General features: G+C 50.5%; 2 protein-coding genes across 2 annotated transcripts in view; one reads left to right on the forward strand and one right to left on the reverse strand.

Moving 5' to 3' along the window:
- Positions 1 to 15,517, forward strand: part of LOC131207961 (NPC intracellular cholesterol transporter 1) — a 28,533-nt gene extending 13,016 nt beyond the window's left edge. Inside the window, exons 2-11 of the mRNA XM_058200597.1 lie at positions 634 to 849; positions 2,049 to 2,576; positions 2,650 to 2,854; positions 4,523 to 4,663; positions 5,236 to 5,418; positions 5,485 to 7,335; positions 7,402 to 8,277; positions 9,211 to 9,293; positions 10,466 to 10,520; positions 11,804 to 15,517. Coding sequence (XP_058056580.1) covers positions 634 to 849; positions 2,049 to 2,576; positions 2,650 to 2,854; positions 4,523 to 4,663; positions 5,236 to 5,418; positions 5,485 to 7,335; positions 7,402 to 8,277; positions 9,211 to 9,293; positions 10,466 to 10,520; positions 11,804 to 12,780 — 5,115 coding nt within the window. The 3' untranslated portion in view covers positions 12,781 to 15,517. The remainder of the gene's footprint in view (positions 1 to 633; positions 850 to 2,048; positions 2,577 to 2,649; positions 2,855 to 4,522; positions 4,664 to 5,235; positions 5,419 to 5,484; positions 7,336 to 7,401; positions 8,278 to 9,210; positions 9,294 to 10,465; positions 10,521 to 11,803) is intronic.
- Positions 15,518 to 18,129: 2,612 nt separating this feature from the next.
- On the reverse strand, positions 18,130 to 19,776 carry LOC131207963 (uncharacterized). Its single transcript, XM_058200599.1, has 3 exons — positions 19,732 to 19,776; positions 18,402 to 19,664; positions 18,130 to 18,330 (listed from the first exon to the last, which is right to left on the reverse strand). Exons 1-3 carry the CDS (start codon positions 19,774 to 19,776, stop codon positions 18,130 to 18,132), a joined length of 1,509 nt encoding a protein of 502 aa, XP_058056582.1.
- Between the last annotated feature and the right edge of the window lie 4,707 nt (positions 19,777 to 24,483).

The following is a 24,483-nucleotide window of genomic DNA, read 5'->3' on the forward strand; positions in this document are numbered from 1 at the left end:
TGCGCGGACATTTAATTATCACTTCCATCCAATCAGAAATACAATGATGCGATACCAATAATAATGAAATTCTTCTAATTAGTGTTGAACTTGGTGCACTTTGACCCCAAAGTTTCCTTTTTATCTTAGTCGGTGGCTGTTTTAGCTAAAATTTCATCTTATCACTGCATGTCCATGCGCATTAGATTTGTTTTCCTGGCATCCCTGTGCCCTTCTAGAGAGGCCAATTTACTTCCTGCGTTCCTCTTGGCTGCTGGCGATTACACAAATGTCAACGTGAAGTACGCGGTCGTCGCGCCGTCGGGAAATTATTTTTGGCAATTTTCGTGCTGACATTGAAAAGTGCAATGTACCTACCAGCATCCCGCCCCACGGGTCCGCGTACGATGTGGGCAAATGCCATTAACCATGCAACAGCAGCTTAGCGTAGCGACATTCGGCTAAATTGCGCTGTGCTTAGTGAGGCCCACACAAATGAGCGAAACAAATGGGTGATGTGTTTGTTGTTAAACCACTGCAAGGGGAAATTAATCTCTGTGGACAATTATGTTCCCATTTGGCCGTCGTTGATTGATATGGCCGATTACCGATTTATTTACTCATTTTTTCCATTTTCTTTAACCTTCATTACAGACACTGGGTCAAACTACTGCTGAGGGAGGAGGCGGTCAGTGCGTGTGGTACGGCATCTGTAACGTGGACTACCTGGGACGATCCCAGTACTGTCCGTACAATGGGACGGCGAAACCCGCGGACAACCAGGCGAAGGACCTGCTGAAGGTCTGGTGCTCCCATCTGCTGACCGAGGATGCTTCGGGCAACGTAAACACGTGCTGTGACTCGAAACAGGTTAGTTTCACCACGAACAGGTCTTCGCAGCACTACGGCGCGCGTTGGCGAAGAAGAAGAGCTACCGCCGATTAAGTAACTTGGTGAAACATTTTAGTTTTTACCAACACTCTCATGTCGTTTGGCCCTATGGCTTCCACGGATCACAACCACATTTCAGTGATCTCATGCTGGTAAAACTCGTCCGACGGGTGGCCTGTAATAACGCGCCCCGGCAGAGGTCATTTGGCCTTGACAATGACGAAATAGGTACCCCGCGCGTGTCGGCTTCCTTGTCTTACTGTCGTCCGATCTCAGGCAACCGACCGTGTCGAATTCTTGATGCGTAGCAGCACCGCGTGTCCGCCCTGAGACACAATTCTGCGCAATGTTCTACGTTTCTGCGCAGTTTTGCGCACACTATGCGTCTTCATAGATGAACCCGCAATCGGGTCTACCCGTGCGGTAGTATCACGATAGTAAGATGGCCACCAAGTTGGAGGAAAACTACTAAACCACGAGTTCGCGATGAGAGAGCACTGACACGGGCGAAGGCTGAACCACGGGGAATCATAGCGACGAATCAAGGACTCACGCCTTGCGTAACCTGATACTGACCCAGAGAGGATGCGAATGAACTCCGTTCGGGGTGGGTTTATTTATTCACGCTTCGAATCCAGCCACGATGCCCGACGGTTCCGCGTTGCTCTAAGAACGTGCGCCAGTAAACACAGTCACTCTATCCTTCCGGCAGCTCAACCCGTTAATGCGGCGTTTGCTTTTCTTTCCATCTGTCCGAGGAGAGGTTTTGGCAATAAACTATTTTTACAACACTACTACGCCCTCACTTGACGGATGGATGGACGCATTTCGCTTCGTAATGCTTTGGCGAGTTTCCTTCTTTTGCCCATTCATGCAACGCTTCTTATAAACACAGCGGACATCCTGGAAGTGGATCTGCGTTATTTTACAAGTGGTCCCTTAGGGAACGGCTATCGAATGCTTTCGACACTGTTACGGAAGTTTCAAGCGCCCCTTGAGTCTCACGTATACGGCATGATGTCCAATCGGTTCCAGGCCATTATTAGTTTCGTAGGTAAATCGATGGATACATCGTTGGTTCGTCTGCGGCGCAATTTGAGGTTTCCGAAACCGACAGACGTCAATGTTAGATTTTCACGTTGTGTTTTGCTTTGTTTTGTCACCCGTTTCTTCCACAGGTTGCCGTGTTGAACAAAAATGTTGGTCTTGCCGCAAACTTCCTCGCCCGGTGTCCTTCGTGCATGGCCAATCTGGTGCGGCACATGTGCGACTTTACCTGCAGTCCACAGCAGGCGAGCTTCATGAAGGTGGTCTCGACCGAGGAGGTCGAACCGAAGGATGAACCGGCCGGTGGCGACGAGGAAAGCGACGGGTCCACCAGCACTACCACTAGCGCCCCGGCGCCCAAGGAGTACATCACGAAGATCGATATTCACATCACGCAGCAGTACCTAAACGGAACCTTCAGTTCCTGCAGCCAGGTGTCGGTACCGTCGACCGGTCAGCTGGCGCTCGATCTGATGTGCGGTGACTGGGGAGCATCGCGCTGCAGCCCCACGAAGTGGTTCCATTACATGGGGGACGCCCAAAACAATCTGTACGTCCCTTTCCAGATTGACTACGTGGCGCACAGCTCGACCAACGAAACCATCGACGGTTACCTCCCGTGGAACCCACGTGTCGTTCCTTGCCGTGAGAAATTAAATGTGTGTAACTCAACTGGGTCTGGGGTGTTTGAGGATTTTTTTGTCTGATCAACCTCTTTTCACTCTCTCGTAGGATGATACTCCGGCCTGTTCGTGTGTGGACTGCGAAGCGTCCTGTCCGAAGCCACCGGCACCACCAGCCCCACCACAGCCGTTCGTGATCTACAACCTGGACGGCTACGCAGTGGTCATGTTTGTGGTGTTTGTCGTCTGCAGTGGGCTCTTCCTAATCGGTGCCTGTTTCTGCCACTCGAGTGCCACTGGCAGCGCTGGAGCAAGTAAGTGTTCGGTGTTCCATGGTCACCCTATATTCCCGGGGCAGATTATCAAGATAATTTTCATCATCCGTTTTCTTAACCAATCCAATTCGAGTTACTAATGGCGTGATTTTGGTTAATGGGGCAAAAAAGAACAATTAATAACACATATATTCGGGATTGGCGAAGTGCAAATATAATTTTTTTTCGGTTTTCAGCACCGCTTTGCATATTCAGATTGTTTATCAGCTTTACGACGTTGTCTCAGTGGGCATTACTACGTATCCTTGGGTGATCCTGGGGGATATGATAATTGCTCTCGGAACGTTCGTGGGCCCTCGACCGGGGGGGGGCACACATTTAGCACCCCACTTCTCTGTCGAAAGTGCCGATCGTTACTTTCAACATTCGGCGATGAATAAATGTATGAGTAATGGTCTCTCAATCGAATTCAAGAGCGTAACGGAAGTGATCGTAAATAAAACATACAGCGATCGTTCCGTTTGAGCATCATTTCACAGAAAGGTGACATTGGTTGTCCTCGATCCGTCGTCGAACGGGCCCCGCTGTGTAACGGTGCAGATGATATTATTGGCGATCAGTATGGATGCATTAGCATTTTTGACTGCACACCACACTGACCGAGACCACGGACAGAGTCGAGAAAATTTATTTTACATTTTGCTAACATCATCTTCATGTTTGTCGGTCAGAATAATTTTCAGTCGCCATACGCGATTGAATTAAATACAGTAATGAATGTTCAAGTAGATAAAATATCGATTCACGAACGGTTGCGTTGAATGGGGTGAAAAATATTTTCCGATGGACGCAGCCGGCTCTCCGGGTTGCGTGCCAACCATCCGTCGATACCGGTCTGCCGTATTGCGGCAAAAGGATGTTACCGTTGCGTGTCACCGCTTTGATAGGGACAAAATGAAAACTTCTTCGATGGTGTACGACGAGGTGTTTGCTGTGCGTCAGCGGTGGCCAAAATGTTCAACGTGCGAAGGTAGATAATGATTATTTGAACGGTTCATTTACTTGGTACCATTAAGAAATGGAGCGATTTTTATTGCATTAACTGAGCGTTAAAGAACGAATGGATCAGGTTGTCGTTTATATCTAGGCACTCGTGGCCAGTGTTGCTGTGCCATCCGGATTGCTTCCGCTGTCTGTTCATTTTCGTGAATGGATTCGAAAATTTCGTGGATTCAATGAGCTTAAAATATATTTGGACGTTCTTCGTTGTAAGAATTACCAAACAGCGTCGATTAAATATGCCATTACCCTAACGCTAATGCAAGTGTAACTAATACCCACCGCCAATGGACAAATTATTGGGCAGCTCGGACAAAAGCCTGGTGGTTTTGGTGCTGATACAACGACACAAGTTCCGGCTGAACTAGATAACACTTTGACTGATCGCACCATGTTTCCATTTTTTCTTTTTCTCTTTTTCTCTTCGGTTTTGCTAAACAAACAAAAAAAACCTCTCGCGGACACTGACTGGCTATTATGTAAACAATCGCGACAACCCATCATGCATTTCTCAATCCGCAAACAACAACCAAATCTACAACAACAACCAAATATCATCCCAACACAACTCCTCATCCAACAACCTGCAAAACCTGTCTACAAAACCAAACACGTCCATCCAATTCCAACATGCGGGCCACCGCGTAGAACTATTGGTTGATGGTGGTGACACTCTGCCGTCGGACCTGCGGGCCCACGTGGGCCGCAGGTTGGCCGGTGGCATCTCCTCTAACAGTGGCGATCTGGGCACGGATCGGGAAGACTCACCCCTACAGTCCAAGCGATCGAGTAGGTTCCCTTCGGGTTTGTTCGGATACCACTTTTATGTTTGCACCGCTTTCTCTCATTCGTCACCCGATTTCATCGCGCAAACCACATTTATTCTAACAATATTGGTGTATGTGTTCGTGTACCTGTGTTCAACTACATAATAATCACCATCGGCAAGAAGCCAGCTTCTAAGCCGGTACAGCACCCACACGAAAGAACACTAAGAGTCCTTCATCATATTATCCTAACCTGTCCTCTTGGAGCATCTTCATCATTTTATAGTGTAAAGCTTACCGTTTTGTGTGATGTTCACCAGATGCGCCGAATTTATTCTATACAATTCACCCTTTGGAACGCGACCTATCAAAAGAAACACACACTTGTCGTTTGGCACCTATTGCTCCTATCAGCTGTCTCTGGCACGCTCTCGCGCCTAACTTTCCCTCACCGTCTGTGTAAAAGAAGCATGTACACTGTGTATACCCCCCATCACCTGTGGATCTGTGAGCGTGTTTCGTCCAGGATCCAGATACTGAATTGCTTTTGTTTCGCTCCATTCCATCACGCCGCAATCTGAACGCGCGCAATAGGTGCCACGTGGGACGGTGAACAAGAGCTTCGACCCCATCCTTCCGGCCCGGGAGCCGACGATGATGAGGACGAGTCTGGTTACTTCGAGCGGCTTGGAGCGAAAACCGAAACGGCACTGGAGCAGTTCTTTACCGCGTGGGGTACGACCTGCGCCAAGCACCCGTGGCTAGTGCTACTAGGAGGTAAGTGTACATATTTTGTCTCATCCTCTTTTCATCCCTAACGTCCGTCGTTTGTCTTTTCCGTAGGACTGGTTTTCATCGTGACCATGGGCATGGGTATACACTTTCTGCGCGTCACAACCAATCCGGTGGAACTGTGGGCATCACCGTACTCGCGATCGCGTGTCGAGCGGGAATACTTTGACTCCGCCTTCGAACCGTTCTACCGCATCGAGCAAATCATCATCAAGGCGGAAAACATCAGCAACGTCATGCACAACACCTCGAACGGTGTGATCGAATTCGGGCCCGTGTTCAACCGTCAGTTCCTGCTCGATGTCTTCGAGCTGCAGGAGCAGATCAAGAAGATACAGGCTCCGGGACTCACCGATAACGCTACCACGATTGGCCTGAAGGACATCTGCTTCGCGCCGCTTAACTCGGCCTTTTCGGGTCCGGTCAAGACGGAGGACTGCGTGGTGCAGTCGCTGTGGGGTTACTTCTCGGATGATATGGACAACTTTGAAGAAGAGGAAGAGGATGCCCAGGGCTTCGTGGTGAACTATTTGGACAAGTTGGTGCAATGCTTCGGAAACTACTACAACCCTGCCTGCCTTGCGCCGTACGGGGGTCCGATTGATCCCGCCATCGCACTCGGTGGCATACCGCAGCCGAGCTCGCCGGACGAGAAGCCCAAGTACGCCCAAGCTGGGGCCGTTATTCTTACGTTCCTGGTGCGCAACTATCATGACAAGGGAAAGCTACAGTCGGCCCTTGCCTGGGAAATGGAGTACGTAGCGTTCATGAAAAACTGGACGCGGCCGAACATGAGCATCGCGTTCACTTCGGAGCGATCGATCGAGGATGAGCTGGCGCGCGAGTCGCAATCGGACGTGTCGACCATCCTGGTGTCGTACATCATCATGTTCGCTTACATTGCCATCTCGTTGGGCCACGTCAATCAGTGGAGCCGGGCGATGATCGACTCGAAGGTCACGCTCGGCCTCGGCGGTGTGGCTATCGTTTTGGCGTCCGTCGTCTGCTCGGTTGGATTTTTCGGCTACATAGGCGTGCCGGCCACGCTCATCATCGTGGAGGTGATCCCGTTCCTGGTGCTGGCCGTCGGTGTCGATAACATTTTCATTTTGGTGCAAACGCACCAGCGGGACACGAAGAAACCGACTGAAACGCACGCCGAGCACATTGGACGCATTCTGGGCCGTGTCGGCCCTTCGATTCTGCTGACGTCGGTGAGCGAAAGTTGCTGCTTCTTCCTCGGTGGCCTCTCCGATATGCCGGCCGTACGGGCGTTTGCTTTGTATGCCGGTATGGCACTGTTGATCGACTTCTTCCTGCAGATCACGTGCTTCGTCAGTCTGCTTGCACTCGACACGATCCGTCAGGCAGACAATCGGCTCGATGTGCTGTGCTTTATGCGGGGATCCAAGAAGGACGCACCCGGAAACATCAGTGAAGGGCTGTTGTACAAGTTTTTCAAGAGCATCTACGTGCCGTTCGTGATGCGCAAATCGGTCCGCGTGGCGGTAATGATCATTTTCTTCGGCTGGCTCTGTTCGAGCATTGCGGTCGCACCGCACATTGACATCGGGCTCGATCAGGAACTGTCGATGCCGGGCGACAGTTTCGTGCTAAAGTACTTCCGCTATCTGCAACAGTACCTGAGCATCGGTCCGCCGGTGTACTTTGTGGTGAAGCATGGACTGAACTACTCCACACCGCACGACCAGAACCTAATATGCGGTGGACAGTACTGTAATCTGGACAGCATGTCGACACAACTCTACATTGCCAGCAAGCAACCGCAGTCCACGTATTTGGCCCGTCCACCATCGTCTTGGTTGGATGACTACATCGACTGGTCGGCCGCTCCTACCTGCTGTAAACAGTATGCGAACGGAAGCTTCTGTCCTCATCAGAGTGAGTAACTCGGTGTCATCGGTGCTATCACGTGTTGCATGTCTAATTATCTCCCTCTGTCCACAGAGAGCGCCTGTTCATCTTGTGCTATATCACTGACTCCGCAGAAACGGCCAGCCGAGGCTAGTTTCCGTCGGTACGTTTCCTTTTTCCTCGAGGATAACCCCGATGAGGCGTGTGCCAAGGCTGGACACGCAGCGTACGGTAGTGGTGTGAAGTACCGACCCGATGCCGGCTCACCGATCTACAGCGACGTTGGCGACTCGTACTTTATGGCTTACCACACGATCCTAAAATCGTCGTCGGATTACTACGAGGCACTGCGATCGGCTCGCAAGATATCGGCAAACATTACCAGTACGATCCACGCCAATCTGCGCCTGCAGGGCCGCAGCGAACCCGAGATCCAACAGATCGAAGTGTTTCCGTACTCGGTGTTTTACGTGTTCTACGAGCAGTACCTAACGATGTGGCCGGACACGCTGCGGAGCATGGGCATCTCGGTGTTGGCCATCTTTATCGTTACCTTTTTGCTGATGGGCTTCGACATTCACTCGTCGCTGGTGGTCGTCATTACGATCACGATGATTGTGATCAACATCGGTGGACTGATGTACCACTGGAGCATCTCGCTGAACGCGGTCTCGCTGGTGAACCTGGTGATGGCGGTCGGTATCAGTGTCGAGTTTTGTTCCCATCTGGTACACAGTTTCTCGATGTCGGTGGAAGAGACGCGCGAGCAGCGGGCAGCCGATGCGCTCACCAAGATGGGCAGCTCGGTATTCTCCGGCATCACGCTCACGAAGTTTGGCGGGATCCTTGTGCTAGGGTTCGCGCACAGCCAAATCTTCCAGGTGTTCTACTTCCGCATGTATCTTGGAATCGTACTGTACGGAGCCGCCCACGGGCTCGTGTTCCTGCCCGTCCTGCTTAGCTATATCGGTGAGTAATTGTTCAGCACCGACGCTCGATCGCAGCGCTAGGTCTCTCTTGCGATAGTGTTGAAGCTTTCTTTTTAATCTGTTCATTCACCGGACGGCGGAATGCTTACTTCAAAGGACTGTTGTGCAGCTAATGTCAAATGCTCGGAGACACTGAGTGCTAACCATTTTGTGTCTGATTCACTTTTTCCTCTTTTTTCTGGTTCCTGTTTTTGTTCGTCAGTCATGATAAACAAAGTTTTAGTTCAGCTTCCATTTGCGTCATACTTTTTCAATGACAAAAAACCCAGTTCGCATTTGATCAACTCTATCTCCGCCGCCTCTATTTTTGAGCTGCAGTTTTGTATGTTTCCTTTGCGCCTTTGCCGCTGTCATGCCATGTGTGATCATGCCATCACGACGGAGCTGAAGAAGTGTGTTATCAAGCCATCCTCTCTCACTCCCTCATTAGCTTTGGAGTTGGAAGAATCATCTTAATAATCGATCAGGCAAGATCAGTCTGCAGATTGGAGCGCTCCACCTTCATTCATGTTTTTGATGATCGTTCCATTTTTCCGTGTTAATCACACGCACGAATCTAGTACCGTTCGGAATAATTAGTTTGCGCTAACACTCGTAATAACAGTGTCACAGTCCCGTGTAGCGTATCGCGTAGTTGATCCTGTCCCGTAGTGCATGCCATGCGCCCCGGGGATCGTTCATGCCTACCCGTGCGTAGTCTGTAAATACGAACTGGGCGTAAAAATTATTATTAATCCTCGAATCGTATTTTCTTCTCTTCCCACCGAAATCCGGTGCCACTCGAAATAACATGACCGCGTGTCGACCGCGATACCCGCGTATGGTGGGCCTCAAAATTCGTCAAACCGCTCAATTCTCACTATCGAACCGCATCGAAAACGCAACCGAACCCCACATACATCCACATCCACAGGCGCCCCTATCAACAAGGTCAAACTGGCCAACCACCGTCGGCAAGCGATGCAGGAAACCCAGGAAACGTCCCTTTCGACAACCGTAAGCAAACCGAACCCTCGAACCGAACATAGCTATACTACTGCCGACGACTATTGCTACGTTGCTGGTGGCCATTGTAGCTGCTGTTGTTGTTGTGTAGTGGCACCATCATCTAACACGACGCCACCATCACCATCATTATCATCATCTTATGCACAACCATTGCACCACGTACCGTCATCTTCATCAGCACCACACACAATGCATTGCTTGCGCTCCAGTAGCTTTAAGATTACCACTTTTCCAACCACATCCCGGCCGCGGTCGACCGAAGGAGATCGTGGTTCGTTTGAACGATCGGGCACGATCCCAGGCGACCACCCGTCTACGGCACTCGAAGGAGGTGCTGCTGGCGATGGCGATGGCAATGAGCTCTGTGGTTGCCTCGCACGTCCGCGGTGGTGGTACGGTGGCACCAGGAGCGCATACCATTTGTCGGGTGAAAGTACCTATTATTCCGACCGGGAATACTGTTACAATGTGACCTTGCCAATGGGCGACACGGCACGAACCGGTGCCGGCTGCATGGTGGCTGCCAGCGCCGCTGACGGTGCCGTAGATTGCATAAACAGTAGCCCATTTTAATCGCCTCATCGCTTTCCGGTTCCGGTTTTCATTTCGGGGGTGCGCTTTCTTAAGTATGTTCGGTTTATTTTAATGATTTGCGCATGTCGTACTTTTGGTGATGGTTTCATGGGAATCAATGCTTCATTTGCACCGTTTTGTTTGTTTTGTTTTATGATTTGCAATGATTAACATTGGATTTTCTTGTTTAGTAGCATGTTTTGTTTTACCGGCTGTTGCACTTCGTTATCACGAGCGCCATGAAGCGAACGATCGCGCTTACCGATTTGAATGCCTTTTCTCTCTAATCTTGATTGAGCGTAATGAAAGGTGGCTCCACTCTCTAGTTCATTAACCGGATACGCAAATAGTAGTCAGCTTGTGGCTCCCGCCGGTGACCTTCCGGTCAACGCTTGAGAGCAAGCAGTAAAGCACTAAACACCTCCCCCCAGCCAGTGCACGAGTAGCCAGTGTTGTTCATTGTTGTGCCGGCGAACGAGAAGAAAACTAATCTCTACCATTGTTTCGTTTCGTTTTTTCTTTCATCTATCTCTCTATGTTCTCTCGTTTCTTTTCCGTGTTCCTTCCGCCTTCCTGTATCGTTGCAGCTGCACCGGGATGAAAGAATATTTATGTTTGAACGAATAGAGGCCGATATACACGGTTATTAAGTATTTCTTTTTCCGACGTTCGACGATCGTTGTGATGCTTCTGTTTGTTCGTTTGTACATTTCTGTGTTTGTTTGTTGGTTTGTTTGACTGGTTGCTTCTAACGTTGTGAACAGTTAGAGACTAGTGGACCCCCCGCGGCTCTTTTGTTTGCCCCTGGCTCCTGTGAGGCCTTGTCCGGAGATATTTACAATGACCATTGAGTGTTTGAGAATTGGCTACTTTCGTTAAGCTATCTGTGTCTCTCAAACGTTTTGTTTCCACGTTTCTCGTCAGTGTGTTTGCTAATAGCTTGTGTTGGTCATGTAAATCTGCACCATTCGCATCCACCGTAAGTGTATGTGGCATCGTTACCCCGTTTGACCAGTTGTTTGTATCGTCTCAGCTGGAATCGGCACCGGCTGTTTTAACTGTGTACCTAGGTACACATATTTTTCATTGCCGCACGGCCACAGATTACTATTTTGTTTTTAATTTTCGTTTATTTATCATTTATTTTCTTTTTTGGTAACAATGAGCTCAACGTTAGCATGTGGGAATTCCAATAAAAATGTTGATCTTTTGACACTTTTTTGTTTAAACAACAATCGGCTACTGCTAGTGCACTAGAGAATCGTCACCGTGCGTAGGGGTTTACATTTCGAAGCCAATTTGTGCCTTTCCGTTGACGGTGGCCCATTGTTGGATGCCGAAGGTTGGTACCCACCTTGTGTTTTGGTTTAGCAGTACAAACTAGTGACTATTAGAGCATTGTTTGGGTTGCTTCTGTAGCTTTCAATGCTTCTGTGGGGTACCCTTAGAATCGACCAAGAGCCGAGAGCCCCGCCGCCCTGGCAAACACAGCGCGCAATGCGCCACGCACGGTTGCGCTTAGAGAAGCAGCAGCGCTCCGAAAGCGTTTATAATTTTTACATCTTTCACCTTGCCGCAAGTACAACTAAATACGGCTTCTAGTCAGTCATTGTTTTTTCTCCTTGCGCTCCTTTTGAATATGCTTGGGGGTGGTGCTGGCCGAAAACCATGTTTTGCGTTGTTGAACACCTAAGGATTCGGGGCATATTTAACACAATTACTTCTGTAGACCGCTATCTTCGTAGTATGCTTTCGTATCTTTTCCTGTTGTGTACAGCTTGTCGAGCTGCTTGTACTATAATTGTGTGCTCTCTTTCCTTGTCCTACTCTTGCTTGGTTCTGTTGTCTGTCCCGATTATTCATGTGTATTTTTTTTTGTCATTTTCCAATCACTTTTATCGCATGCTCGCGATTCATGCAAACAGGCGTGATGCATCGCCGAAGACGTTTCAGTAACGGTGTCACCAACCCGTCACACCACACCAGTGTTGATGCGATCGATGAGGAGCAGAATCCGGAGCAAAAAACACCGTACCATAACCGACAATCCGCCGAAGATGATGATGACGACGACGACGACCACGACTACAGAAACCATACCGCCTACCGACAACAGCAGGACCAACAGCAACCGCAGCAGCATCAATCGCGTTATTCTTCGATTCAGCAGGAGCACGAACGAGACCACTGGCCGCCAGCAGCGGCTAACGGAGCAAACTACTCCGGAACACGTTCCCCCCAAAGCCAACAGCAGCAGCCGCACCGAACCATTCTCGACGTCCACGTCCGGCACGTTCCTCCGGGCGAGGATAGAGAGGAACTTACCGAGCCTCTTTTGCAGCAAGCATCCACCAGCAAGCAGTGCCCCACGGGCGGATCTCTAAGGCGGCCATCGAATGGCTCACCACCGCACCAAGCAAACGTCGATCGCACCACGGCGAAGCCATCACCACCGCCGGCACAGCAAGAAACGAAGCCGACGCCAACACCAACTGGTGGACCATTGAAACTATCGCCTACCTCATCCATATCGTCCTCGTCGTTGTCATCGAAGGCCTCTAAAGCGTCCAAAACTTCCAATCGGCACCGGCTACGCAAGAGCCGCTCGAAAGATGCCCAAACGGAGATAGAACATCCGAAGGCACCGCTGGTGGTGGCGGAAGATTCCGAAGATCTCGACGACGATGACGATGACGATGTTGACGAAGGTGGTCAAGATGAGCGTGAGGTGAAGGTGAAGCAACAAAGAAGAAGTCACAGCGGTAGCCATATACCGTCACACGAATCTACCACTGCCGATGATGCCGCGGAAGGGTGGCCGAGCCGTGGTGGCGAAACGGAGGACCAACGTACTCTGCACTCTTCGTCCTCCCGATCGACGATCGTCAATCGTCGGCGGTAGGGGAAAGCGCCACGCGAAAGGCGTACTGTGCGCACAGCGTGTGATGTGTTTGTGATGTGATGACAAATCAGTGGCTGAGGGAGAGGGATGAAAAGGGGATGCTGGAGCGGCAAGTGCTGTGCTCCAATCTATGGTGAGGCCTATATACTAGTTCTGTGGCTCGTGAGTGTCACGTAACGAGCGTTAAATTATACACACGGACGCGCGCGCTTTCCACTCGGCACGTACACTGTTGCCATTCGAGAGGAAAATGAAACTATTTTTCGAAAATCTGTTTTTGCCTGTCCCACTCTATGAGCTTCGGGAATGGGGCCCCATAATCGATAGTTGCAGGAAAGATCGTCAGTCGACTGAAAGTAAGGACCGGAGAACAGATGGATGCGATCAAGAAGCCGCAATCGCTCCCAACCTGTTGTGTGTGCCTCTGGGGACGGCAGCAGGTTGACATTGTAAAAATACATTTAAGACTTTCTGTTCAACAAGATCACATACACGGGAGAGGGTTCTCTCGCGGAAGCCAAATTCCTATACTCGGCAAAGGCTTCGGAACGGCGATGAGATGAGTACAACTATTGTCCGAGAAGGTATGGCGTGGTCCAGTAGAACTGCGCGCGCGGGTTTATTGTGTGCATGAATGTATACATATGTGTCCAGATGAATATTCCTAATAATCGTACATAATATCGCCGTTCGTGAACTGTGGCCACTGTAATGATGGAAAGTGTTGAAGTAAAGCAAAATAGAAAAGGGTAAACTTAGGAGACAAATGATGATCGTAAGGAAAGGTGAATAGAAATTAAGGGATAGCAACGCGAGATGGCTCCAACCAATCGCAAGTATTGTTGTGTTGTTTGTTTTAGCTACCGAAGGCCGCAGAGTGAGCGATAGAAGAACCGCTGAAGTCAACGAAATCAAAAGTTCTCTAGACAATGAAGAAACGACAGACAGATACAGGGCCGATATTATGTAGGAAATGTATTACAGATCGTTGAGTGGTTGCTGAAGTTGTTGGTTGTTGATTTTGACACTATACGCTAGTAGAGGGGCGAGCTTCTTCGCGGGGACAAAAACGGCGGAACGATCGGATCTTGTGCGCGAGTAACTGACAAGGAACGAGCAAAACCAAACGAGAAACATAGATTGCGTGTGCGTACTTTCGGTACAAATAAATATACGGCTAACAATATTTCTACACCATCGTAAATCGTAAGCAGGAAGCGATGCAACGTGGAAGCAGAACAAACGGAGTGCAATGTATAGAAGTAAAGGAAGTAAAGGAAGTTTTGTATCAAACAGCGACCGACCGGGTGGAGTACAGGTGAAACGGATGTTGCAATTCTCGATTTGCAAAAACAAACAAAAAACACTTCATACCAAATGTAGCGAGGCGTGATAAGTGATGGCAGTGCTCGGGAGGACTTTTGTAGGTCTTTTTGTCCCGTTTAAATACGTTTAGGTCATCGTTTCGCTCATCGACATCATCCCCATCCATGCAAACTGTTGTTTGATGCGTTCACTCCCTACGAGCGCTCCAAACACGCTGGTGTTACTATCTTTCCTAGCCCGAAAGTGAAGTACTTTTGCGGTGCCTTGCATGCTGAAGCAGCACTTCCTACACCACGGTACGGAGCTATAGTTAAGAAACGTTCGCCACGGAGGAAAGAATTGCATAAAAAGGGCGCCACTCCAATCGGAGACACGCTGGTGTTGTTCGTTTTCGTTTCGAATTTAACAGTTGCACGATGCTGCTCAACAGTTGCACTCGCACGCAGCATTCGGTTAAGGTCCGGTAGCTTCTTGTGATTCCATTGAAAACTAACTAAAAGTATTCTCTAGCGCGGCCAGGTTTTCAGCCCACCCGTCGATAGATAGAAATGCGTTAATGCAGCAAGTAATGTGTGAGAGCCCTCGGATCCATTATTCGTTGCGACTTTATTGATAGAAACGTGTGCGATGGGATTAGCTATGGGTTAAAGCACCGAAAGAGTCTGCGTTTTATCTTCGATTCCATTGGGCGCGGGTATGTTTTGAGTATTCTATCCCTTCGTTAGCTGTATTCTCTACGCTGCCGTTACCATGGTAACGAGCGGTTGTTGCTAGGAGTGCGCCGCTAGTACGTCTCATATTTTTATCGTTAGGTTTAGTAATTATTATTGTGATTATCGTCCTTATAGCAAACCCCGCTAACTAGGTCTTATGGCAAAAACTCAAGCGAGACGAGGACACAGCTCTTGAAGGAAGTTGAACCGAGCCGTGCAGTCGTGTAGTGTAAAAAATGGTCCGCCGCCGATGGAAACGATGTGTAGCTAGAATTTATTGCAGATTGCTAGATAACGAAGGAATGGTTTTTGTAGGAAAATGATTTTACTGTGGGCTGCGGAAGCCGCCCTCCACCGGCCACGTGTGGCAATAGCCGGTTCCCTGCACTTGTTGTGTACCCGGCTCGAGGTTGTTTTTTTCCGAGCTGTGCCGCTACATTCGCATTAAAAACCAAACTTGTATTACATTTGCTTTGCCCCCATCGTGAATCGGAACATTACGGTTGTTAAAAATTGCGGCAAGGTTGATCGCTTCGCACCGCCATGGGGCACTTATACTTTTCCAAAGCGGCCGACGCTTTCCTTTTCGGGAGTGGTTACAATGTTTTGTTTAGGAAGAAAACGAACAGATGGAAAGCTGGACATTCTAAACCGGGATCGGGGTGAAAATGTGAACTAATAGGACAAATGAAACAAACACGAGGTTTATGAATAAATAATGGAAATGTAGTCGGTTTTCTGTTGTCTTTGTAATCCGAATAATGCAATAACAAGCGGCCCAACCAAATGTGTCTAAATTAGTGAATTTCTTTCCCTTTTGAATCGACTCATCGTGGAGACGCATGGTGCTCGGTGATGGAGGCGCATGGTAGTGGCCACCATTTTTAGTTCTTCTAGTTAACTTAATCGACTAATGAATGCCAATGGTGCATTGATAAATAGTGAAGACTTTACACTAGAGCTACATCCAACCGAGGCCCTTATGGCCAGACAAGACCGAACAAAGTGTGTGTTTCGCTCAACTACTGTTGACACAGGTGGTTTGCCGGTTCGTTCCGTTCTTGTTCAAAAATTCGTCGATAAAAAAAGTTAACGCACGCCACGTACTGTTTTATTGGCAATTATTCTTACGGTTTTCTAAGGCGCCGCATTGGGACCGCTGACGGTGCACTCCGTGAGGTCTGTGATGAGGGCCGCGAGAGAGATGACCATCGAATATTTGGCCACCGTAACGCATGCGTTCAAGCGCTGCAAACTAAAGTTGGCCTCCTGCACCACAAGATCCACCATATATTGCTGTTTTTCATCGATCGTGGTGGCCAGATTTTCGTAGTACGATCCGATCTGTAATCATGGGGAGTCAAACAGGGAGATCGTTAGATTGTGCGTTGGAGAGAGAGAGAGTAGTTGCACTGAAAAGGTGTACCAAAGTCACGCAGGCGGCACCGTTGGACAGGGGTGTGCACGAGGTGATCGCTTCCCCGAGATCCTCCACATCGTACACGATCATGTCGACGATCACCTGCATTAGCGCCTGCAGTGAGCCCAAGCGGATCACCTCGATGACCTTGCACTCCGACACGTCGTAGAAGGTTAGCGCGAACTGGTTGAAGGATCGGGGAGAGAACTTGCTGAAGCAAAAGCTAGCGTACGGCCCGGCTGCGACCAGGGCGTCGATGTTGGCCTTAATCGCACCGCACCCTTCAGTCTGGAAGAGCGTTGTGATGGCGTCCGTGCCGGCTATCGATTCGTCCACCTGGGTGACGAAGTTTGCTAACGCATCCGCGATGTCGCTCTGCAGGGCACTAATGCCGTCGGCGTCAAGCAGCGTAGCCAGCTGGCCAATGGCCGGCGCCAGATCTTGCTGGTACGTGGTGATGTTGCTCAGTGCCCCCTGTACGTCGGCAATGGCTGCCAGCTGCGCCGCGTACACCGGAGTTATGGTTTCATTGAACGCCGTGCCAATATCGGTTGCGATGGTTGCTGTTTCATCCGCAAACGTCTGCTGATCGTCGTCCACCTCGCCGAGCATCGTGTCTGCCTCGTTTGTCACCTCGATGACGAAGGCATCCGACGTGCCGAGGCGGCCCTGCTCCGAATCGATGATGTACTGTACCAGCGGCAGACTCGCACTGATGGACGACAGTGCGTCCTGTACGTCCGAGACCATGACCGATTTCACGTACTTGTTCACGTTCACGGTCGAAACGGCCGAAGCCGTGTTGCCCGGAGCATCGCGAGCCGCTATCAAGCCTGCCTTCAGCCGGTCCAGTGCTCCGGAGAGCGACGTCAGGCCCTGGGCGACCGAGCGGAATGCATCGTTAAACTGCTTCGTTATGAACTGTCCCTGGGCCTGTAGGGCGGTCAACTGTGCACTGTAGCCACTCGACATCAGCGTCTGCAGCGCGCTGATGGCCGCGTAGACCGGGGCAAATGCTCCGTTCACGTCGTTTGTCTTGTTCGCCACCAGCGTATTGATGGCGGATGCCAGAGTCATTCCCGCGCTGGCCATTCGGGATCCAATGTTGAGCAGGGCGGCTTTCATGTTTACCAGCAGCGAGTATCCGCTCGACAGTGGCACATTCGTATTGTCAATCTTATCAAAGTTGGCTGACATTTGCGTCGCCAGAGTGGTTATTCGCGAGGCACCACTGATCGTGGCCTTGATGCCCAGGTCCGGCTTTGGTTCGGCAGCCACACTCTAAACGGAACGGACAATTAGACCCCTAGAAGTACGGTCTCCACTGGTACTGGTTTACCTGGAGCGAAACGCAAAGGAGCAGCACTGCCCCTAGGCCAACGGTTGGTCTCATCGTTGCTTGATTTCAAGAGCCGAGAGATGGATCCTTTTTCACTCAACAGAATCGACTGACAAGTAATCCGTGGCGTTTGGGTCGAGTGTTTTCACCACTTTGGCAAACGGACGGGGCACCGTGGCCCGTTCCCGCCCCGTTCCGTTCCTAGGCTCCACTGTTGGATTAAGGCTGCAGCTGTGTCAACCGCCAGACTTTGCTAACAGCTTTGTCGACAGAAAACAGAGATTCGCCATTTTTTCGATCTACGCTTTCGGCCATCAATTCTTTGCCAGCAAAGTCTTGCGGCGTCAGTGACAAGTTCTTTGGGAGGAATAGCTGTACGATGTCTGCTGGCGGCGGCAGTAATGGCAATAATGTGCAGAGAAAAAGACTTAATTTTCTGCAAACCGTGTTTTATTGAAAGAATATACAATTAATTTCGTCACCGCTCTGTTGATTATATTTAATTTTTTGTATCGTAAAACACAGCTCTCGTTCAAGGTCCTTTCACGAGACTAATGCGAAGGGCCAGATGTTTCACACTGGCCTATAGCGGAAACGATCGCTTCGGCAGACAGCACCATGTTGTATTTGGCCGTGGACACGCACGAGCCCATTCGGGCGGCGTTGGCGTTGGTTTCGAAATCAATCAGCTGCTCCAGATCGCCCTTCTTCAGTGCCAGTGTATCAGCGAGCTCGATATAGTATGGTCCAATCTACAAAACGGCAAAGAATAAGCAAAAGGGCAAGGATGGATTCAGCGGAGGATTGTGTTTTGAGGCCACACCTGTGCGTAGCAGTCCGAGGCTCCGGCGATCTGGTAGAAGCAATCGAGCACGTTGTCGGCCAGGTCCGCGACGTCGAAGAGCATTTGTGTGACCATTCGTTCGGTCAGCGTGAACAGTCGCTGCAAGCGTGTCGCCTCGATCTGGTAGCACTCCTGGAAGTCGTACGAGAGCACGATGGCCAGTGCGCTGAGGCGCGGCGAGTACTTGCTGAAACAGTAGTCGGCCCACGGGCCGGAAGCGATCAGAACGTCTAGAACCGCACGCACCGGCTCGCACAGCATCACGTCGAGGAACTGGTCGAGAAAGTCATCGAGCTGCGCCGCCAGCCCGAAGTAGGTGGTAAACATGGTGCCGATCGAGTCGTACAGAAGCTGCAGCCGGGCGTCGTCTATCGCGTTGGCGTACTTGGCGAACACCAGCTGCATGGCGGTCGCGTAAGAGTCCATCGCGGCCAGGTCGGCCATGATGAAGTTGAGTTGGGTGGTTTGATTCTTGTAGGCGGTCTGAATGTCCGTGAATACCATCTCCCCCGTAGCCACTGCGTCCTCGGATGCTTCAACATAGAACGGTGAGAAGTAGCTGACCGCATCCTGCACAGCGTCGTCCGCACCGGACATGAACCCGGACAGGTAGATGTCGGCAGCCTCAAGGTGGCCGAGGGTGAGCTCTATGATGTAGGTCACGAGCGGCAGGTCCGACTTCATGTCCTGCTCGGCACGCTGCAGGGTGTCGATTATCTTCGGTGTGATGTAGCGTCGGATATCGGTGGCCGGGATCGGTGCCGAGCCGTAAGCGTGCTGAGCATCGATTGCCCCGAGCTTGGCCTTGTTCAGTGACTCTTCTAGGCGATGCAGTGTGGCAGTCAGCCGATTGAGTGCATCGCTGAGCATAAGGCCGATGGCGGGACCGACCGCTTGCTCGATGGCGGATTGCTGTGACGTCAGGTTCCCGGTGAGCACTGTGGAGAGATTCCCTAGCGCGGAAGTGACATTGTTGAACGCATCCAGTAACGGCCCAGTGCTGTTGGCGAGCGTCTCCAGCTGGCTCGTCAACGTCTGGCCGGCGATCGCAATTTCGGAGCCGATCTCGGTCAGCGCATCTTTTAGTGTGTACAGTGTGTTGTATTGTGAGTTCAGTGTTATTGTTTTGCGGTCGATCAAATCGAACAAGGTGGCCGCTTCACCGGCAACCGTCACCACGCTAGCGCTGCCGGCTACGGACCCATGCAGGCCGAAGTCTGGTCTCGGTGAACCGAACGCATGCTGCAAAGAGAAAAAGCGAATGTTGTGCGAAAAAGCGAACCTAGTGCTGCTCCAACTGGCTACTCACCTGGCACCAGAGACCCAAGATTAGCCAGCCGAAAGATGCTTTCATCGTGTATTCCTTGGTGCACCGCCGTACTGGTAGCGGTGGTAATGAAATGAGCTATTTTCTAGCACAACCGAAACGCTATGTCAGACGTACCACGAAACCCCCAGCTGTCCAAATACGTTCCGAGCGTCCTCGGGCTGCCAGACATCAGTGACCCCGCAGCACAGTTATTCCCCGCCATGGAGAGCCCGAATGCGTCGCAATAATCGCGGGGCACAAAAGTTCCGCAGAACTCCTTCGTAGCCAAATTTGGATTTCAAACCGGGCGCTTTGCTCAGAGATCGGCCTGCAGTTTTCTTGCATTGCATTGGGCGAATGTGGGGCCACCACCTGCGGAAATATCATCTGTGGGCAAATACCAGCGAATCCATTCGCTTCCTCTGTCAAAATCAACACTTTGGACCACTTTTAGGAAACACTTCCCGTCGTTCACATTTTGCTCAGGGACCGATGAAATATAGTCGTAGTCTAGTCGGACGAACGAACTTCGGTGTGGCGAACCGAATTGATCGATCGATCGCATTAAATATCACACCGAACCGATTGTAGCCAAAGGCAGGTTTATTTGAAACCGCATACTCGAGCCAGCAAATCATACCGACGAATCGTTCCCGGACGATTCCTTCGGGTCGTTTCTGTTCAGACCCAGCTCGAAGCATCTTTGCTGCTGGCTCACGAGCGACTCGAGTTCGCTGACGGTGAGCTGCCGTGTAGACGTAACGCAAGCTCCTAGCCGATTAACGCTGCTTTGCAGCTCAACTGTGACCAACTGTTGCATATTTTCGATCTGCCCCAGCACATTCAATGAGAGCTGCGCGTAGAATTCGCCGACCTGCAACGAAAGCGAAGGATGAGAGTGAACCCCATTCTAGTGCAGTCACAGCACACAGATCTGCTGCGTAGTCGATGGTCTTACCGTTGTTATGCAATCACTGGCACCGTTGCTCATGGCAACGCAAGCGCCCAGAGTAGGCACCAAATCTTCGACGTTGAACAGCAGCATATCGACGAGAGTGACAAACACCTCGAACAGAGAACGCAAACGGCCGGCCTCGGTATCGTAGCACTGGGACGCTGTGACGCGGTACTGGCCGTAAACGGTGAACACCCAGGAGCTGTACTTGATGAAGCAGTACTCGTTGTACGGCCCGGATGCGACCCGTCCCTGGATGCTGCCTTGCACTGCCTGGCAACTGGTCGTCTGAAGGAACGTCTCCTCGTCCTCCTCTAGTGCGAGGGCTGCTGCAACGTATTGCGAGAAATGTGTTTCGTAGGCCAGCACCCGATTTTCCGCATAGCTAGAGCTGAACACCTCCAACAGGGCGGTCAGCGCTCCCTCGAGCACGGCCGGGAGTATGTCGAGCTGCGTAAGTTGCTCCAAGATGGGCGTCAATGCCGAGAGCTCACTCTCGACGACGGAAACGAAAGTGCCTTTGACCGAGCGGACCGTCCGTCGGAAGCGTCTTCGGACGCGTTGCTGAAACTCGTGCAGCTCCCCCGCCCGATAGTCGGCGGCGTTGCTCTGTGCTTCCGCAGCGACTGCGTTCAAGAAATCGTTGGCCTCCGAGAGCCCGTTCAGGGTGTTCTGGACGACGTACAGCACGGTCTGCACAGACACCCGCATGGTGGTTAGCCCGATACGGATGTTGTTCTGCGTTTTACTCAGCACGTTAATGCGCACGACAGACGCAGGGATGGCACCGGTGCCGGTGTAGACCGCTCTCGCTAGCTCCACCTGGTGCTGCAGATCCTGCAGATCGACTTGCAACTTGTCCAACGTATCGCGCAGTAGCCGAAACGTGTCCCGGAATTGGCGCGATATGTACACGGCGCCCGTCAGACGGAACAGTTGGCGTAGCTGCTGCCGGAGGCCGGTCTTCGTCAACTGCCGAAACGCATCGATAGCGTCGTAGACCGGGGTGAAAGCGGATCCCACCACCGGGCCCGAATCCGCCGCCAGAGCACGCAAACTGTCCATCAGACTGTTGCCGGCCGTTTGAACGCCAGATCCAATCGTCACAATGGCGTCCTTTACATTGCTCAGCAGTGCGTAGCCCGAGTCCAGATTCAGATCGAACAGGTCGTCCAGTGTATCTAGATAAGACGTTATTGTGCTCGCCGCGCTCGTTACATCGTTCCGTGTACTGGTGATGCTTCCATCGATACCAAAGTCTGGGTTTGGCTTCGCGAAACTGCCCTAAATTTATATTCGGGTTAAATTCGTTTAGGTCCTTACGCGAAAGCGGACACTCCGTGTGGTAGTTACCTGCAGCAAGCAGAAGACAAGGGGCCACACAAAAACGATGCTACCGCAGAAGTTCCTCATAACCGTGCGGACCTAAGACCAAGCCCAAAAACTACTTGTCAGCGGTGAACGAAACGCAGCAGGCGTTTTTAAGCATAAAACCCGCCAGTTGCAGCAGGTTGCATTCACTAGTGATGGTTGCGTACTGTGGGCTCTCCCAACTATATAAACAATAGGAATGCACAATACGGTTGGAACACTAACAAATAGGTGTGGCGCAATCACGGTTGATGGGATGAATCGGGGCGAACGGTTTCGTAAATAACGTTGAGCAATAGGGCGATCGCCATCGAAACCAAATATGGATACTGGATGTGGAAACTCTCGAGTAGAGCAAACTACTTGACGGCAGTTATCATTCATCAGTTGAGTGGTGAGAATGGTTCCATTCTTACCGACCCATCGAGAAGGCCGCGGCATTCGTAGTCGGTTGAAGTAAGTTTAACCATTTTTGGATAAAAATCCGAAATAAAAGTTATTGAGGAAATTGTGATACGTCTGTCTGCGCGTTTTACATGGGATTTCCATGAGTGACAGACTTTCATCATTTTCAATCAATCATAGCATAGCAAGGTTTGATATCGCCAGTCGCCCAAGACACTGCCATTGTTGCAGGACAGGCATCTGTGGCTATTCGCAGCTATGGTCCCCAGAATTTTAAGTATTTTGAACTAGCAGGTGCCCAGTACGCTATATTTGCTTTAGTTGTATAACGAATAGTTTTCAGTTATATGTATGGTTTTGGACCTGTTACTTACCAGATTGAAACCAGTGACTGTTCCACCTCAGAGAGATATTCCAGTACATCTTCCATGGTTCCTGTATACTGATCGCCAAAACGACTTCTCTGGCTCTGGTTCGTTAGTGGACAATACTTCTAAACATGCCGTTGGTAATCAACGAGTTTTCGATCCATTCAATCAATGGCGCCTGATGTGCGTTTTCTGCCTGCTTTTTCTGGTCCAATTTAGAATACTGCGATGCCTGCGAAATGTTTTCCTTGTGGTCTGTATCAAGGTGTTAGGTGTGAGTTGGTCCTGTTTAGGGAATTCGCACCACACGGGTTCCAATTGTGCAAACACGTAAATACGTAATGGTTTCTAGGTTCTCTCCCCTCACCGGCGTTAGGAAAAGAAAATTCAAACGCTTTTTGGTACAATACTTTTCAACTATATTTCCACAGAACCGACGAACCATTTCGGAAAGAGAAATATTTCTTACTAATCGATCGATTTAAGATCCACCAGCGTTAGGACCGTTTGCAAGACACGTCATGGCTTCGTTACCGAAACCGATGGAGATGTCGGTGGTAGTGTGTAACGTCACGGTAACACAAGCTCCCAGTCGGTTATAGCTAGCAATCAGTTCGGCACCCACTAAATCTACTAGTGTTTCCACGTGAGCACTCGACTGACCAACCAGCGCTCCGTAGTATCCTGCAATCTGCGGGGACCAAAACAGACACATATTAGTACCAGAAAGTAGGCAAAGAACTCACAACCTCGGCAACAGATGCTCCTCGCGGTGCTGCTTACCATGGTGAAACACGAGCCTACGTCTGCCAAGTTGGGCATACTGAGGCAAATGGATAAATTATCAAATAAGTCTTCCACGTTGTAGGAAATCTGTGTACCGACAGCAAAAGCGATCTCTTCGGCCACCATCAGACGCTCCAGTTCTTGCTCAAAGCACACATTCAGCATATCGGTGACGTCCTCTACCAGGGCGTAGGTTCGCGGGGAGTACTTGCTGAAGCAAAAGTTGGAATATGCTCCGTTGACGATATAGACATAGATCACCTGCAACAACGAACTGCAGAGTGCCTGCCCGAGGTACGCATCCATATTTGGGATCAAATTGGGCACGTTGGACAGATAGCCGTTAAAACCTGTCGTTAGCGGATTATTAGCGAGTAAATTGCTGATTAAGGAGTCGATTCCATCAATTGCCGGTTGCAAAGCTGTGAATGCTAGATTTTCTTCCAGAGCAGGCAATATATTCGCAATTAGCGTCGATGGTAAATCACCGAATCCCTCAGCGAAACTGGAGAGATAGTCGGACAGAAAACCTCCCAAGTTCGTCTGGAAGGCCGTCACAGATGATCCATAATCTGCGGTTCCACTAACGGCTTCCGCTTGGAGGTCGACGATGAACTCATCCGCAGCCTGCAGGTTGCCCAGCGTGCTGGTGACGACATAAGCCACCACCGGAATGGTGCTACGAAGACTGCCAACTTGCACCTGCACGTCGGTGACCGCCTTGGCAGAAACATACTTCTTTATAATGGCGGCCGACACAGATGCGGCGTTTCCTGCTGCCTTTTTGGCTTGTGTGATTTTCGTTTGCAGCGTCTGGAGCACGGGCGTGAGGCCGTTCAGGGAACTTACTACGTAGCCGAAGGCGTC

This window comes from Anopheles bellator, chromosome 2 (genome assembly GCF_943735745.2).
Source record: "Anopheles bellator chromosome 2, idAnoBellAS_SP24_06.2, whole genome shotgun sequence".
In the NCBI taxonomy this organism is placed as follows: domain Eukaryota; kingdom Metazoa; phylum Arthropoda; class Insecta; order Diptera; family Culicidae; genus Anopheles; species Anopheles bellator.